General features: G+C 39.4%; 1 protein-coding gene across 4 annotated transcripts in view; it reads left to right on the top strand.

Annotated features, from left to right (window-relative positions):
• The window catches only part of ARID5B (AT-rich interaction domain 5B), a 188465-nt gene that overhangs the window by 149598 nt on the left and 19925 nt on the right, over window positions 1-18942 (top strand). For all 4 annotated transcript variants that reach the window (XM_061161604.1, XM_061161605.1, XM_061161606.1 and 1 more), the window contains 3 exons: window positions 24-228; window positions 2166-2218; window positions 11844-11941. In XM_061161604.1, the coding sequence (XP_061017587.1) occupies window positions 24-228; window positions 2166-2218; window positions 11844-11941 (356 nt within the window). The remainder of the gene's footprint in view (window positions 1-23; window positions 229-2165; window positions 2219-11843; window positions 11942-18942) is intronic.

Genomic DNA, 18942 nt, shown 5'->3' on the forward strand with positions numbered 1-18942 from the left:
TTTTTTTTTCCCCCCTTTTCCAGGTGAAATGTGAGGCTAGGTCAGCCTTGAACAAACCGAAGAATAACCATAATAATTGTAAAAAAGTCTCCAATGAAGAAAAACCAAAGGTTGCCATTGGTGAAGAGTGTAGGGCCGACGAGCAGGCCTTCCTGGTGGCACTTTATAAATACATGAAAGAAAGAAAGACGCCAATAGAACGAATACCCTATTTAGGTTTTAAACAGAGTAAGTATACTTGTTTTCATTTCTGAAATATCAAAGCTACTCAGATTCTTTGAATTGGGGGTTGGAAATTTTTGACTCAGGCTTATGTTGAAATCCTCTACTGGGGATGATACTCTGTTATACTAAATCTACAAATCATCCAGGCCAGGAATTTCTTCCCCCTGCCTCTTTCTGCTACAGTGTTCCCTTCTGGGGCAGTTGCAGTGAGATATTTATAGGCTTGAATCCTCTGATTATGACTGGAAATAGACATGTTGAAAGTTCCTCATTTTCTGTTTTGTCAATCTTGAGTGTCTGTAACGCCTTTCTTCTGAGATAATAACATGACGTAGTTTTATCAGGCACAGATGTTGCCTGTGAAAAGACAGCTTTTAAAAGGAGGACATTTAAAGATGGACAAAACAACCACAAAGAAAAGACATGTTTCCTAAGCCCCAAATTTGCTAAGAGATAACAAAGACCCGATGACTTCAGAGAAAACAAGAAATACGCAAATTTGCACTGAGGGCCCAATTTTGAATTACTTTGACATGTACGTGTAAGCGTCATCATATATTTTTTAGAGTAGAACAGGGAACTCATGGCTGAGCAGAATTCCATATAAAAAGAGAAGAAACCCAGACCCTGTCCTGATGTCACAACTGAGTATATATTTTACCTCTGTCTGGATTTTGTGGCACACAAAGCGATGAGCCCCTGGTTTGAAATAGTATTTTCTCCAAATGTATCTTCCTAGATTAAAACCATGTGTCATTCTGATGAAGAATGTCAAACCTGTATGTTTTACATAACAATTTACATAGCTAATGGCGGCTGGCACTGATTGCAAGAGAGCACGCGCAGCCATTACAAACTTACGTAACTACGAGTGATTGCAGTGTTTGTCTGAAAACTGGCTGCTGGAAATAGAAGTAAAATTAATGTACTATGAACAGCTTTGTTGCATTATGCATTGGTTCAGATTAAATCAAGGCTGAGGCAGGCCTCCTGATAGCTTTGAAATAGTGCAAGGTTCAATGAGGCTTTTCGAACGTGTTGTGTCAAAGAGCAGTTTTGTTTTGTTTTGTTTTAATTTTATTCTTCATTTCCTTTACCAAAGAATTACTTGAAGTTCAATTTTCCCATCTTATGAAAGAATCAAATCCACAGCAGTCCCATTTCATGATATTTAGTACAAATGAACAGGGTTACCAGTAATTTGGCATAGATGATTAACAGCATAAACATATGCCTGCCCTGTGAAGAGAAATTTGTTTTTAAAAATACATATTTGCACCGTCACACAGACAAGTAAGTTAGGGGACTAGGTGGGCACAGGACTCAGTTCCTTTGGGAATGAACTTTTCCCTTGATTTGTTGTATCACTGCACCCTTAAGGGTGACTTACTTATTTACCTGCTCAGCGCAAAGCACCATGTGATAGTGAAATACGCTAAGAGCTTTTAATATAGTGCTGCCATCAGAAATTCTGTTAAGGTAATCATATATTAAAGTGGCTGGTATTTATTGATTATGAAGAGTTCTTCTCTGAAGGAGGCATTACATATTACTATTTAATCAATGGCTTCTTTCTAAGGGTCCTACAAGACAACCCCTGTTTTGAAATCCCATGCTTTTCTCAAGGAGGCTGTAATGTAGCTTCCCTTGGTCTGCTGATGGCAACAGCACTAAAAATTGTGTTGTCCTTTATCCTAAAAGTAGAACCGTTTCCGGATTTGTGACTGTTTCTTAAGAAATATTTTAAGTGGTACTAATATACCCTATTGTTGAATACCCTTTGGTAAATTGTTTCCTAAGACCTTAGCTCTCTGGGTTACGTTAATATTTCTTTTTATTTCTCTTTCTCATTGAGAAAACAAAACTAAATGTTTTAATTGACATTTCTTGGAAATATGTTAATGCAATGCTTATCTAAATACTTATTGTCCCTCTAACAGTTAACCTTTGGACTATGTTTCAAGCTGCTCAAAAACTGGGAGGATATGAAACAGTAAGTGTTTAAGCAACTTAAATGAAATAATTTTGCAATCTAACTCCCCCTACCCCCACCCTGCTCTGACCAAAATGGAGAAAATGCAAACATAACCGTCACTGACTGCCTTTTCAAATGGCTGTACACTTTTGGGGGTTTATTGGGCCGCTTTTGGAAGCAGTCCCAATTAGTTCCAGGTTTGGCAAAATTGTAAACTTGTCGTAAAAACTACAAGTGGAAAACATATGTAACTCTCCCCTGTCAGGGAAATTAGTTAGGTCTGTAATTTTTTCCCATGTTGAGAAAGGGCTATTATTGTACAACAAGCCAAGATTGCATAAAAGAAATTTCCCTTGGCAACATACCTGACATCTGTTCATGTCTAATATGGGAAATGTATTAAAGGCTTTCAAAAGTAATCAGTATTGGCCATTAAGGAATAGAATGCAGCAGAATCTCCTCTCATTCTAGAGCAGAGAAGCTTTATTAGACAAGGGTCAGTGCTGCATAAACAGGAAGTTATCAAACTTACTCAGAACAGGCTCTGACACTCTTTATCAGCTAATTCTAACTGACAGGAACGGGTTATTTTTAGCTTACAGGAAAATTTGATGGCCACGGATTTTTACAGCATGAATTTTGAACCGATAAAATGTTAGAGCAACAGACTCAGATTAGAATCTTGAAAAGAAGAAGAAAGAGCTGCACTAATATAGCATACAGAGATGACATCTGTAATAAAATCAAGTGACATAGGAAGATGTCGTCATTGGAAAGATTTTCTCCTCCACATAGTGATCAGACTGAGTTGTGCAGTTTCTTCTACAATTGAAGACATTATTTTTTTTTCCCTTACAGAGTAACCTGGGGTATATCTCTGTATCAAAGTAAGATGCCAGAGACAGAAAGTCAAGAAAACAAAACTCATTTTAACCCAAAATGATAACTAGTGTTGCTTGCCAGAAACAGCATTTTATTCCACAAACTAATATGAGGGTTTGATGTCAGGGGCTTGGGATGGGAAAAGATGGTGAGCAATATGTGAGTCAAATAATCTGGTGTTCATTAATGTATTAATTAATCTGGTGTTAATTTGTAATTAATAACCTGGTATTAATTCTAAGAATTCTTTGTGAGTCTATATGCATGTAAAATGTTTGTTATATAGGCAATACATGTTTATAAGGAAATCAGATACTTATATGAACTATATTTAAACATGTATTTCATAGACATAATTTGCTTAAAATTTCTGTTTTACTGAGTGCCCTACTGAAAAATAAATAATGTAGTTTCTCACTTGGATCTGTTGATAAGGCAGGGAGATTTACTCCTTCCCACTGTGGCTCATAGTTTTCTAAAGTCTTGAGCTAATTATAGCTTTCGTGCATGTGAAAAAGATGATAACTTATTCAGTGTTAGTCTCATAAATTTAGCAGTCCACCCCATAGCCTAGACTTTTAAGTCTAACCTTTAATGTTCAGAATAGGAATACACATTCTTATGAACTCTGACTGCAGATAGTTACATGATATTGCACAACATTATGAAATGCCTTTTCAAACCCAGGAATTTTTTTGTTACTCACTGATAGGGAGAGAGCCAGCAAATTTCACTGAATCAGTTTTTCCTGCTTTTGTATCTTATGTATTTGCACCAGGATTTTTTTTTTAACAAGCAACAGCAGACTGGTATAGAAAATATAAAAGAAACTTCTGATGACTTTCAAGGCATTTGCAATATTCTTTGAACAAACAGTGATTATTCCTTTGTTGAGTGAATGATTGAATGATGACACAATCAGCAGATCACCTGACTACATATTTATTGAGTATAATATGTAGTGTTAGACACTCTGGGGGACATAAAAATATTTAGGCTAGGGATTCCAGTTGCTTACCATCCAGGAAAGGCATCAGTTGTAAGACAGGGTGGGAGAAGATCAGTTGCACTGTTTGGGTAAAGTACTTCCTCATTTAGAGGAAGAAAGACTTACAGGTCTGAAGCCACTTGAGCAGAATATTGGAGAACAGATGGAATTTAGATGTGAAAGATTATGGTCTTCTAAGGATGAGACAATCAAATGGGGAAACAAACTATGTAGGTAGAATGAAGTTTGGTATAGCAAGTTTGAATAACTTGGAGTCACTAGGTGGTTGGGATAAATGACCATGACGGGGAATTCAGAGGGAAAGATGGAGCCTAGGGAAGGAGGTCCTTGGATGCTGGCAGTGAGGGGTTGGGATCATGAAGACTGACAGCAAGTTAAGTGTTATGTTTCGCCGCCTATATTGCCTGCCCTGTATTGTACTAGACAGAGTGGAGAGAAAGACTGGGCTGGGAGACATGGAAGACCAGATTGGCATCTGCTTTCCATCTGGTTATGTGCGTCACATCTCTTGAGCCAAGCCACAAAGAGGACTGGTGACCTGTGGGGGCTGTCCTTTTCCTCCTTCCCTCTCTACTTCACCCTTCAGCTCCTTCATCCTTTGTTGGGTCCCTGCACTCTTCACAATATGCCACATTTTTCCATCTCATCTCAAGCAGTGAATCTGTGTGACTGTCTCAATATAAAATCTGTATTTGAGGCCATAAACTGAATAAAACCAACCAGTGGGATTTTTTTCCCTTCCTTCTTTCCTTCTTTCCCTCCTTCCTTTCTAAAAACTGCCTCATACTACCTGTTGGCCCTGCAGGCACTTGAGTTTGCCACTCTGATTTTGCCTTTAAGCTTTTGAACCTCTGAAGTATAGAAAACATTTTTCTTTAGTATATTTTGACTAATATAATTGTGAGATGTTCAGTGAGGATTCAGTTTTGAAGTCAGTCCAGGAGATGTATTAATAATATCCAAAGTCTGAGGACTTAAGTTGTCATCACAGCCTTACCAGAGGATACTTATCTATGAGATCATCTGATATCAGAAGCAAGTGTAGACTTGTCATTTAGAGCTCAAAAGAGATCTTGGAATCTTCTAGATCAGTGGTTTCCAGAGGCTACTCAAGAACTGCAGCTCAAATTTTCAATGGGGAATTTTAAAGTGTAAGTAGTTTTCTAGGTCTCTCATATATTAACCCTAGAGTGGGGCCTGGGCCTGAGAATTTGAGAATCTTTAAAACAACAAAAACAACAACAACTGCCCAGATTCTGTTAATTCAAAGCTAATGGTAACAATGATTATTATTAAACTTCAGGACTCCTAGCTTCGAAATGTGGCCCCCATCTAAGTATCAAAGATTAGAAGATTGTCTTCAGGCTATTACTAAATAAACACAATAAACATGCCAGAATATTAACATTCCTTGGCTCAAAAGCAGCACAAAGTTTCCAGCTATTATTTTTCCATTTGGTAAAGTGGCAATCTAAATTGGGACTCGATGAGCTATTTTCATTTTGAATAAGGAAAAGTGTAGCCCCCTCACATTTTTATTTTCATGAACTGGCCTTTGTGCAGAAAAAGATCCTTGCCCTGCTCCATATATGGAAACTGAGGCACAAGGAGATGAAATGAGTTGAATGGGGTCATCCTGGCATTCTTCAAATTCTGAACTGCTGAGAATTTCATGCACAATTATCTCAACCTCTGTAACATCATCACTAGGAGGAAGAGATTTATATATTCTTTGTGCCTTGCATTCTCAGCAGTCTCTTATGTACATTTTTATGTATTGGGGGTGATGCTTTGGGGAAAGAAAAGATCTAATAACCTACCTTCATTCATTTCTACCTTTCAGTTATTTCTACCTTTTAGTCATTTCTTTGAACTTAACATGAACCCTACCTAATATACCAACTAACTAGTTGAGATTTTTTGATTCTTGAGAAAAATGTGTGACCTTAGAAGACGGGTCAAGAAGTCTGGAAAATGTAAATACTCAGTAATAGTAAAAACTTGCAAGTTTAAAATCTGTAGATGTATTTCTTCTGCTGTTAACTTGTGATTGGATAAAGAGATCTCTCTGGAATTCCTTCTGGTTATAAGAAGAGGCCATGTTAATTGGCTTGTTTTTGTTTGTGGTTATAAACTATTCCAAACCTTCTGGTTTGAATTGTGGATTATGGATTATTTCATTTTAGTCCTTCACAACCCTCAAATTGATTTTTTTTTTTTTTAAAGAAAAGAGCAGAAGTTCTATTTTAAGCCTTTATAGCTTTCAACTAATAGCTATGTTCTGTTCTCTTGGCCTCTTCTGCCTTTGCTAGAAATACATATCATGTCTCTGCATCCCTACGTTTAGAGATCATAAACTTATTGAATGGATTTGATTTCCTAAAAAACATCATCTTGGCATTTTGATTGGTTGGCAATGAGACCTCTTCTTTAACAGTCATATATCTGATTTCCCCTTCCAAACATTTAAGAGTCTGGGTCACCTACAGTGGAGGAGGCAGAACTGAATAAAGTTTTGCTGATGAGCTAAGAAGGTCTTCACTTCAGTGTCTGGTGAAGTAGTTAAGGCTTGCAGGGTAGCTTGGGGTATTACCAGGATGCAGCATGTTGACGGTGGTTTGCTAAAGTGATTTCCATTTGGCTGAACATTTGATGGCAAGCCAGAGGCAATATTTGGAGAGAGGTAGAGTTGGGAAATGGGTTGGGTAAATCTTATCCTAGAGGCAGAGGACCATGCAAGAGCAAGTGTGTTGCCTTCTAAGAATGCCAGCTCACAGTCCCGCCTCTCCCCAGGGGTGAGACAGGACCACTATTTCACAACTGGAAGAAGCCACTTGTCTTCTTGCTGGAAGGATTAGGCCTTGACATCAGATTCTGGCTTTGACATCATTTCAAGACATCCTCTGAATCTAACCCTAGTTCTCTGGACAGACAAAGCCTCTTGCTTAATTCAAAATTCTCGAGGCCAAAGATGATGTCATGTAGCTTTGAAAGGCTCCAGTTCCTGGAGTACTACCAGGAAAAAAAAGTCATCTTCCTTGAATTCAGTCCGCCCTCAAGGTGTCCTGAGAAAAAAGGCTGTTTCTTACAACAGCCCGGGCAACACTGCTCACAGGCAAACTCTCCTTTTGACTTCCTAAACATATCCTGCACACTCATACAAGTCATGCAGTAGTGGAAACACTGTTGTCCTAAAAGATTTCCAATGACTGTTTCCTCACCAGGCCACAAAATACCAAAATTATTTCATCCTAGTGACTCCAAAGGTAGGAAAATCAAGGCTCCAAGACTGTTTTGGGTTAAAATATTTTTCCAGTTTTTTAAGTGACAGAACATTTTCATCAAATAAAACTAGAGGAGGGACAGAGTCCTTTCCTACTCACTGGGTCCATTTTCTTCTCAAGGACTGGCATTGTTGAGAGTTAGTTTCAGGCCACTTTTGAAACACCACCTGAATTCTAAAGAGAGTTTAAAAACCACTTTCCAGTCTGTCCTTTGTATCTGTGGGTTCCACATCTGAAAATTCAACCAATCTTTGATCAGGAAAAAAAAAAATAATCCCAGAAAGTTACAAAAAGCAAAACTTGAATTTGTCAAGCACTGGCAACTATTTATACAGTATTTACATGGTATTTCATGTCATAGCTAATCTAGAGATGATTTAAAGTACATAGAAGGATGTACATAGGTTATATGCAAATTTTATATGAGACTGAATTTTGGTATCCACGGTGGGCGGGGGTCCTTGGAAACAGAGGGGTGGCTATTTATAAGGAATGAAAACTTTGTGAACATGACAGGTGTAGAGTGCTTTTCACAGTTTCTTGGGTCTTATCCATACTAAGGAGGGAAGTAACCATCAGGTGTCTTCAAAGTGAGGTTAAGTTTCATATGTACATAGACTGACTTTCTTGGGTGTGGTCTGCTTGGTTTTTCATCTTGCTTTATGGTTAAATCATATGGGATTATAATTCCTGCAAGACTGTGAACCCTTTAAAGCAGTAACATTTCTTTCTTTTTATGCTGTTTCCCACCCTCAACCATCCAGCCTCTCCTTCCGCCTCCAAGCCTCTGTACCTAGTACGGGTCCTAGAACAGTAGCAGCAGAAGACACGCGGTCAGGAACCCCTCCTGTCTACCTGAGGCCCTTGAGGAGGGGACAGGGGAAGTACGTGGAATGGGAAGTCACCATGTGGATAGAGTTTTTCTTTAGGAAGTAGACAGCCAGAGTCCTTTGCATCCTTAAAAACCTAAAATAATGGGTCAGGTTGAAACATGAACATGACCGGGAAGCCTGAGGCTTTGTGAGACAGTTGATCAAACTGACTCTGTAGCTAGATCAAACTTTCCAGTCGAATGGTGCTGGGGGCCAAATACCAGGAGGCAGACGCTGCTTCTAGATGGGTTTAAAGCTTACACACATGCAGGGAGGACAACAGAATAAGAACCCTGAGCAAATGCACACCTAGGCACGAGGAAAGCACGTGTTAGAGCAGAAGGCAGACGCACACAGGTGGGAGCACGGCGCCCAGGGCTGTCCTGGACGGAGGGCTCTGTCCTCCCCTCCCTCCTCGTAGGGCTCTGTGACCCCCTGTAGGTTTGGACAAGGTGAGGATTGAGACATTTCATGCTGTAGAGCCTATGGTCAGTGTTTGAATTAAAAGTGCATCTGGGCACAAAAAAAAAAAAAAAAAAAAGGAGATGTATACCCAGGAGACCTGTGTACTTAAAAGCTTTTAGCAGTTGGAAAGAGCACATTTTATGACTTTCCTGTGGAAAGAAAATATCTCAAAATGGCCTGATTCATCTAGGCTGGCCAGTGGAACCTCAGTAAACAGAGAGCCCAGTTCCTTGAAGGCCCAGCCCTTGTCTTTTCTCCACTGGTTAAAAAAAAAAAAAAAAAAACTGTATTTAAACAGCAGAATCTTCTAGTAGGGGGCTAACACAGACCTCTAGGCAGCTGCACAGGGCTTCTTATCGCCGAATGGTGACTGATGCTGGCTTCCTGCTGCCACAGTTTCAGTCCTAGTGTGAGGGAGACTTTGTTTTTGTTCCTTTTGATAATTCATTATTTATTCTCAAAGAAGTTTGTCATTTCTGTGATAGGCAAGTGTTTAACAGGGCATACCTCAGTTTGGATGATAGATTGTGGGTGGGGAGCATGGCCAGTTTCCACACATTACATATCCCTGTCAGCAGTGGTCTCTTGTTCACTATATTTTTCACAATCAGTATTCCTTTGTTTATATATTTGGTTGTGTGTTGATTTTTGGAATCTGCCACTAAGATGCAGGCATCACAGGTGTTGGGTTTGCACTGTGGCCATCCAGCTGCTGGCACAGTACCCAACAAATGGGAGATGTTCGATAAATGTTTGGTGAGTTAATGCATGGCTGAATAGACAGATTCTGATAAAATTGGGACGTATCCATGATTTAATGGTGAATCTCTGTTCATAGAGGCACAAGTGGGCAGGGTGGGCAGGGTGGCAGCAACCACAGTTCTAACAGATACTTTAAGAGAGTAACATCTCAGAGAGCTATTAACCCAAGCCCCTCCCTTAGATTCTTGCTGACCTCCTAGCTGTACTATTTTCCCACTAGTGAGAGTTTCAGAATTTGTAGCAAAAGCAATGGGGCCCACAGTTATCTCCCTCCTTTGAAGCAAAAGGTCCCTGGAGTCCTGTATTATCACCATGCTACACCATTCACCAGGTCATTCTGATATGGAGGCTGCTTTGATGTAGTGGAAAAAAGTCTGCTCTTGGGACCATAAGACGTTGGTATGAGTCCTGGTATTCCCAATCTGCTGCTGTGTGTCCTTAGGCAAATCATGCAACCTCTCTGAGACTTGTTTCCTTTGTCTGCGAATGAGATTCCTATAGGCTGCCTCACAGGCTGATAGGAGGATTAAATGATATCGTGGATATGAAAACTCTTTACAAAATAGAAAATACAGTGCACACCAGAGATACAAGAATGACAAAAGCAATGATTTCTTCTAAAGTGACTACAGGAACACAGATAGTCTTGTTTTCTAGCCTTGTGGGGCTCCCCAGAGCTGACACCTCAACTGAGGGAGGGAAATATGGAGATTTGTTTCAAGGGCGTCTGTGTTCTAAGAGCTTTGAGGAATCATGTAGATACTTGGAAGAAGGATATCCTGTTTCTTCTGTACACCAGTCTAGAATAGACCAACCTGTAACTGTATTATTTAAAAGGTTGGAGGGAGACTGTAATTAAATGTAAAATAATTACCAAAATATGTATTTTGAGTATTTTTAAAGGGCCTTGAAAACATTTATTATTATAATCTAAACCAAGCTACAAATACAGGAGGATTTTTACTTATACCTGCTAGTAGATGTAAGAGGTGGTTCAGTCTAATGAGAACTATTGAAACAAATTGATTTAAGAATGCTTCATGGGAAAGTGAACAATGCATGACTCTCATTGTCTAGAGGTCCTACTTGGGCTTGTTAAGAAGGGCTTATGGAAATGAAGGGGTTCTTTTTATTTGAAGCGGGTACCACTTAACCTATAATATTTAACCACCCTTTTCCTCCTTAGTTCACAATTATGGAGCCCCTGGTTACACACTGAGTTTTTTTTTTTCACGCCTCTAGCCCTAAGTCAACTCCGCGGTCAGCTCTGCGGGTGTTTTTCAAAAGATGCCTCCTGTTCTGATTGTTTAAATTCCACCTTCACCTCTGCCATGCCCAGCTCCCTACACATTCCAATAACAAGAGTTTTCTCGGAACCCTGCTTGGAAATGTTCACAAGGATCTCAGAACTTGCTCTATCCCTCCAGTTTCAAGGAAACATTGGATTGCTCATATGTAGTAGATGACGTGGTTTCCCCAAAGTAATCATTTGCCAGATCATACATCTGTTATTTTGTTAAAATCTTAATTTATATATAGAAATAAAATTAAAGAAAAACAAGACCATAGTATGCCTTTCAGTATATTACAATCTGTTTGTTTTTATTCACCCAACTCAGTGAAATACGGACCTTACATTTTAACTTTGGAATATGTTAATTTTCATAGGGTTTCATCAATATCCCATTTTCCTGACCTGAGTGAAGAAAAATAAACAGCTTGTGACTTAAGACAGTTTAACATTTTGGTTTTGTCCTGGTGGTTAGCACAACTGGCATAAAAATATAGCCTGAGAGGACTAGAAATTTCATAACCAACTTGACCATTTTAATTAATTTGTATAGTAATTTAAGTAGGCAACACATCACAATAGTTCAAAACTCAGAAGATACAGAAGTATGTTTTATGGAAATTCTGTGTTTACCTGTGTACTCAGCCACCCATTACCATATCCCTCAAGTAACCAGTGTTAATTCTGATTCATTTAAATGGATATACTAAGACATATTTTAGCTGAAATCTATATTTTGATGCTTTAATCACATTACATAAAGAAACAGAGTATGCATTTGGGACCTGGGGGGCAAATAGCTACATGAATATCCAGGGAGATATCTTTGATAAAAGTGCTGTAAGGGTGACAAAATACAGAGCCCAAAGCAGAATTCCATTTTTATTGTGAAGAAGAGTGCTGAAAGTGAGATCTTACTGGAAGCCCCTGAGTCTCCCCACAGACCCATTTGGACTTCTTTGTTTCTGGGTTTCCAGGACAGACTGCTGTTCTCTTCTGACTGTTGCATATGTATTGAATCCTGGCACTGTGACTCTCTTATGATGCAAGATTGAATTTCTCATTGCCACTTTTTCAGATAACAGCCCGCCGTCAGTGGAAGCACATTTATGATGAGTTAGGTGGTAATCCTGGGAGCACCAGCGCTGCCACTTGTACCCGCAGGCACTATGAAAGGTAAGACACCCTTTCCTGGAAAGTCGTTGCTTAACGAAAAGTGTGTTAATGCAAAGTTAACTGGTCAAGCATAAGACCTTTGAGGGAACAGGAAATATCCCTGGCATTTTACATTGCATAGTGCCTTGTGACTTTTAGGGGACCTGGCTTTCTCTGGTTACAGGAGCTAATAGAATTAGATGTTCTTCTAGTTCGGTTTTATCCTATAACCCTGTCTGACTATACTGATACTTCCCCCCCCCCACCCCCCCACACCACAAGCATGGATTATTCAGTATGTACTGTGTACTCCGTAGGTTCATTCACTATGAGAACTTTCAGCTTCTGGAAAACAGGTCTGCGGTATTACTGTGGGGTTGCCATGTAACTGTATTAGCATAGAAATGTATTAATGTTGAAAGTACTAATATTGAACAGTAAGTATTTCTTTAATAAGAAACTCGGTCCTAGATAAGATCTGTTGTCTTTTTTCCCCACCTTGGTGTTTTTCTTCTGTGCTTTTGACCCAGGAAATCCTTTCTTGCCAAGCTCTGTGTAGTTTGGTTTTCTAATAATTTCAGCTTCTTTCAGAAAGGTGATGATGATAATGCAAATAAGAAACAATGCCAAATTAGCATACTATGAGGGTTGTATCCATGGGAATTTTCCCCTTTGCATTAGGACTGTGTGCCCCACAAAACTGAAGACCAGTTAGGATAAATCATTTGTTATCATTGGTCTGTGTTTTCAATCCATACTTGTTTAGGTCACACCAACTTCCTTATCGCTGGCATATCCCTGCAGGAGTCCGGACAAACTCAGCTTCTTGGTTTCACATTCAGAGCTTGTGAGATCCAAGTAGAGGTGTCTGTGTGTGTTTTTCATTATGGCCATGGATGGGATGAAGTCAAGACATAGTCAGCTGAGCAAATGGGCCATATAGCTTGCTCCTTTGAAAAGTACAACACAAGTGCTAAATTGATGGTTGCTCTCCACATCATCACTTACCATCACAGCTTCAACCCACATGCTTAATACCCATCTTTGGATTACACAAATGCATCTTCAGATAATGTCACCTCACACACCAACTCTTAGTTGTATTTTGAGTCCAATTATATTTTTATCTGCACTGCACTTTACAGAGTCCCTTTACATATGGCCATTCAGTGAAACTTACTTTTTATAGGTATAATCATAGTAAATTAAGTTGGGTTCAGAACCCTATGAAAAAGCCTCACAAAGTATTCCCAAGAAACTGCTTGTTTATATATATATATATATATATATAAGTTTATATATATAAACTTGACAGTGTTATAATCCAGAAAGATTTTTTTAAAAATTGATAATGGAAATTCAAATTACTATTCTTCATGGCATTGTTGCAGTATACTGCATTGAATTTTTTTTTTTAAGTGAGTGTATTTCTCTCAGTATTTAATACAAAAGACCATACTCTCACTGTTGGTAGCGGGTACAACACTGAAGTTCTAGTACAAAAAGGCACTGGCATCTGGGGTGAGTGTTCTGTAAGTAGCATCTGAGGTATCAAAGTCCTCTTGTTTGGATTATGAGTCAAAGCTTTAATCAAAACGTTTTCATTAGAAACACTGTCTCTATTTTGAAACAGTTTTTATTATGATAGTGAACCTCCCTTAGCTTCATGTGCAAATGTCCCCAACATGTGACCCTTATACTTAAATAATCAGATAGTGATTAAAATTTGAGAAAGGGGTGTTATCTCAGCTGTGAGCTAGCTCACCTCATTGGAGTAAAAAAGTAATCAAATGTATCACAAAGCGTCACATGGTCAAAAAACAGATAAGATTTGGGATAGAAAAAGGCTTGGATTTAATAGCAGCAGGTACATGTGCATGGTTGTGTGTTTAATTTACTCAAGCCGTTGTGTGTATAAAAATAGCTTCAATCTTGAATGCCATGATATGTTCTTTTGAAGGTTGTGTACTTTGTTTTATGATTTACCTCTTCCTGGAGTAGCAGAATCCCACATGCCTGCAGTCAGTCAAAATGGAAAATTCTAATAGAAGTACCTCCAACTTCAGCAACTAAAAAGCATTATTAAAGATTTTTAGAGATTTTTCTTCTCTCATTCTTGGGAGCAGAATTCATAAAGCTTTGGTCTCCCACTGGAATAAATTTTTTGAAAAGCTATGTCAGTTACTCTTCCAAATCTAAAATTTTCTTTGGTCATTGTATCAGTCAGGATCCAGGGAGGAAAATAAAAATTCACACTTAAGTATTGATCAAGGAGAACTTACTGTAGGGAATTGTCTAAACAAGTGTTGGTGTGAAGCAGTCCACTCACACAGGCACTAACCATAGGTTTCCTAGAATTGAGAAAATAAAGAGCTGACGCTATCACCACCCAGAAGTTGGGACAGTGGTTCCAACAGGAACCACAGGGGTTCAGATCCCTCACAGGTAGAGGCACCCAGTGATTGCTGGTGCTTCGGGAGCTCATGGGGAGGGGCACTGTGGAGCTGGATGCAGGTGGCTGGTGCCAGACCATCTCAGAGGACACTGTTCAGGGATAGTTGAAAGAAGCGAGAGGCTGGAACCGGCAGCTGCGACTAAGTTACTGCTGGCTTGGCACTGAAAGGAAGGGCAAGCAAAATGGGAGGCAGTCCCTTCTCCCTTGCCCTGGCCTGCTAGGGCCATGTGCAGAGCCCCAATAGGAAGATGGCTGACAAAAGAGACTTGGAATTTGTGTTGTCCCAATCCCAATGTCACCAAGCAGAGCGCAGAAGAGTGGGTTTGGAGCTGAGAGACAGCAGTCAACTATGGGGGTGGGGGGCACATGGAACCCCAACATAGAAATTGCTGAACCTGAAACCCAGGTTCACGCACAGCTGTTGCAGGGTGATTAGCAAGGTCATCATCCTGGTTCCTGGCATTTTCTTTTATTTAATTTTTATTTTATATTGGAGTATGGTTGATTTACAGAGTTGTTAGTTCCTGGTGTACAGCTAAGTGATTCAGTTAAACATATACATATGTCCATTCTTTTTCAGATTTTTTTACCGTATAGGTTACTACAGAATATTGAGTAGAGTTCCTTATGCCATACAGTAGGTCGTTTTGATTATCTATTTTATATATAGTAGTATGTATAATTTAATCCCGTACTCCTAATTTATCCCTTCTCCCACAGTTCCCTTTGGAACCATAAGTTTGTTTTTTAAATCTGTGTCTGTTTTGTAAGTAAGTTCATTCATATAATTTTTTTAAAATTCTATTCATAAGTGATATGCCTTTTTCTGATTCACTTAGTGTGGTAATCTCTAGGTCCATTCATGTTGCTGCAAATGGTATTATTTCAGTCTTTCTGTGGCTGAGTAATACCATTGCATGTATGTACCACATTTTCTTTATCCATTCCTCTGTGGATGGACATTTAGGTAGCTTCCAGGTCTTCACTATTCTAACAGTGCTGCAATGAACATTGGGGGTACATGTATCTTTTCAAATCATGGTTTTCTCCAGATACATGCCCAGAAGCGGATTACTGGATCATATGGTAGTTCTTAGTTTTTAAAGGAACCTCCATACCATTGTCTGTAGTGGCTGCACCAGTTTACATTTCCACCAACAGGTGGGAGAGTTCCCTTTTCTCCTGACTCTCTCCAGTATTTGCCATTTGTAGACTTTTTTGATGATGGCATTCTGACTGGTATGAAGTGATACCTCACTGTAGTTTTGATTTGCATTTCTCTAATAATGAGTGGTGTTGAGTATCTTTTCATATGCCTTTTGGCCATCTTTATGTCTTCTTTCGAGAAATGTCTATTTAGATCTTCTGCACTTTTTTTTATTGAGTTATTATTTTCATGTAGAGCTGCATGAGCTATTTGTATATTTTGAACATTAATCCCTTGTCAGTCACTTCGTTTGCAAATATTTTCTCCCATTCTGTGGGTTTTCTTTTCTGTTTTATGGTTTCTTTTGCTGTACAAAAGCTTTTAAGTTTAATTAGGCCCCATTTGTTTATCTTTGTTTTTATTTTCATTACTCTAGGAGGTGGATCTGAAAAGATATTGCTATGATTTCTGTCAAAGTGTGTTCTGCCTATGTTTTCCTTGAAGAGTTTTATAGTAGGCATTTCCTTTCACCACCTATGTTTTGCATTGTTGTGGTCGCTATAAGGGGTGTCATGAATAATTAATCATTTATAATAGTTTAAATCAATCATCTGCAAATTTTGGTAGGGTTTTTTTTTTTTTTTTTTAAATTCAGACTGTACTTCCCATAATGCCACTCTCACTCATTTGAACTATCTTCTCGAAGGAATCATCCATACTCCTGTGTTTTGTGGTGGGGAGAAATGTCTGGGAATTGCTGCTCTAGATGTCTTTTTTTTTTTGATGTTTCTGACAAAGAAGGGAAGAATACACCCAGATCTGTCCCAGAACCTGAACCATTTATGCTTAGGTCAAAGAAAAGGCTGAAGCTCTTGGCTACAACTGTGTTGGGTGATACTGGCAGATTTCATTCATTGTTGCTAGTTATAGGCTGCGCTGACACAATTAAGACAGAAATGACTAGGTTGGGGAAAGCCCATCACATTCAAGAAGGCTCAAGGAGTTGTAAAGGGCCAGGATTTTGTGAGCAAACATCTAGTCTGGAGATGCCCTTACAGTCTGGTTGGAGTTCGTGCTCTGCGGTCTCTCATTTTCACTCTCATACAGAGACTGGCTCCTCCTTCTGTTTCCCTGCCACCAACTTTGCTTTCCTAGAAGATGGAGAAGTAGTGAGTGGTTACTGTGCATTATCCACTGATTTATTTTTCACGCAGTGTGGTTCATGTTTCCAGTAATGTTTTCTTTTTTCAACAAGAAAAAAGTAGCTGGTTCCTCAGTAAATGCTACTTGTATATTAGTTGGACACTTTTGATTTATTAATGAGTGTAATAATGAAAGTACAGGTTGCTGAAAAGAATCAGTGTTTTTATTTAAGGCATAGCAGAAATGGTACAATGCCTGTGAATGCATCATTGTCGCTGAAGGCCTGACTTGTCCAAAACTTGCCTCTGATTGGTTTAAATAAAATAGGTCCAAGCACTTCATAAAAATGTCTTTGTCAGCCTGGTTTTGCTTCCAAACCTATTCATCTCTGTCAGTTTTTAATATTAGTAACAGGTTCCTGGCCACAGTCCATTAGTACTGTACTTAATTGCTCATGTTACAGATGATCACCAATATAAAAAGCATTAATGTTTCCCCATCGAAAGACTTGCTGTGTAGATATCTCAACTCAGGAAAGCTTATAAAGTGTGGTTATTCTGGACACTTCTTCTTCAGGATTTATAGATAAAAATACTGCAGATTACAATGCAAAGAAAAAGACACCCACAGAAAGTGTCTTCCTGTGCAAGACACTTCTAGGTGGAACATTTTCTTTCTTGTCCAACTCTTTAAGATGCCCCACATCAGTTTCTTTTATTGGTAAGGCAACAAGAAAGGAAAACGGTTACCTTAATAGAGTTCTCTTAGCTTGATTTTCTGGCACAGTAATTCATTTTAAAGGCTGTTTTCGCATGCAGATTTGTTTTCTTTTTCTTTTAATGTTTTTTAAGCATCACATGCAAGGGGGGAAAAGTCTTTACACAGAATACCAGATTACTGGTTTTAATTTTCCTGAATAAATTACGTGGTCTGTTTCTATGGAGCACATGAAGCTGTTACTAGGGATTTTAAAAGGAGCATTAAGACAGAAGTACTTTATGATGTGCTTTTCTGAGTACTTAGAAAATCAAAATCATAAACAAATGTATTTGTGGGGGAAATGAACAATTATGCCTCATCTTCTTGCATACATAATGCCCAATTTCCAATTCTACCCTTTTGCTTTGCCCATAAGCATCCCTTGGGTGAGACTGTCATGCTGCTGGCTTCCTTTGCAGTTACTTGTTGGGGGACAGGGGAATTGTGAGCTGCACCCAAGCCCCATGCATTTGGCCAGAGCCTGAGTGACAGTGAGCTGCATCTTCGGCCTTTTTCTCTCTGAAGGTGGAACCCAGGGTGTGGGAGGTTCACGTTTTGAGTTAAGAATGTGCTTTAAGTTAAAATGTCAAAAATACATCAGGTTCTAAGGAACTCAGCTAGTCATATTGTGGGAAAAAGCCAAGGGAAGGGGAGTTACAGTTCTGTTCATGTCTAGGACGAGATGTGGGGTGTTCTTGCTCATTTTGATGCCCTTGAAGTTAATCAGTACACAGTTCCGAAGGCCACAGGCAGGCTGCACAGATCTGAGGCAGCCTCTAGCAATCCTCTAGACAGTGTTACTCAAGTGAGGTTCTCCTGTGAACAGACAGCAATGAATAAGCATTGAGACACTTAGATAGCAATTTACCAGCATAATTTTGTGTGTGTCTAATTTTTTTTAAAAATGTCTTGTCTTTTAAAATTTTCATTTCCTGCTAATTCTTTTCTATAGTGTTAGTCGCTCAGTCATGTCTGATTTTTTGCAACCCCATGGACTGTGGCCCGCCAGGCTCCTCTGTCCATGTGATTCTCCAGGCAAGAATACTGGAGTGGGTTGCCATTCCCTTCTCCAGGGGATCTTCCCAACCCAGGGATCAAACCTGGGTCTCCTGCACTGCAGACAGATTCTTTACCATCCAAGCTACAGGGAAGATCCAGTTCCTTTCTATGGAATTTGCAAATGTGTCAGTCAGAACAGGCAATCCAGGGTCACTGGAGCAGCGCTCCCCATCAGTGGTCACAGACTCACATGTTGATGGGCGCATGTAGCACAGTGAACACAGGCGGCCCAGGCTGGGCAGCAGGAAACCGGCACACACAGCCCGGCCGGGGAGGCCCAGTGGGATCAGCCCACACTCACTGCCTTAGGAGGATGCAGTCTCGGCGCTTCTAGACCTTCCATGTCTTAGCGATAATTTTTATGTGAAATCACCCAACTTACAAATATTGGCTCCAATATTTCTGAAAATATTCTACATAAACTAAACACGCCTGTAGGCGCAGTGTAGCCTGCAGGCT

This window comes from Dama dama, chromosome 15 (genome assembly GCF_033118175.1).
Source record: "Dama dama isolate Ldn47 chromosome 15, ASM3311817v1, whole genome shotgun sequence".
In the NCBI taxonomy this organism is placed as follows: Eukaryota; Metazoa; Chordata; class Mammalia; order Artiodactyla; family Cervidae; genus Dama; species Dama dama.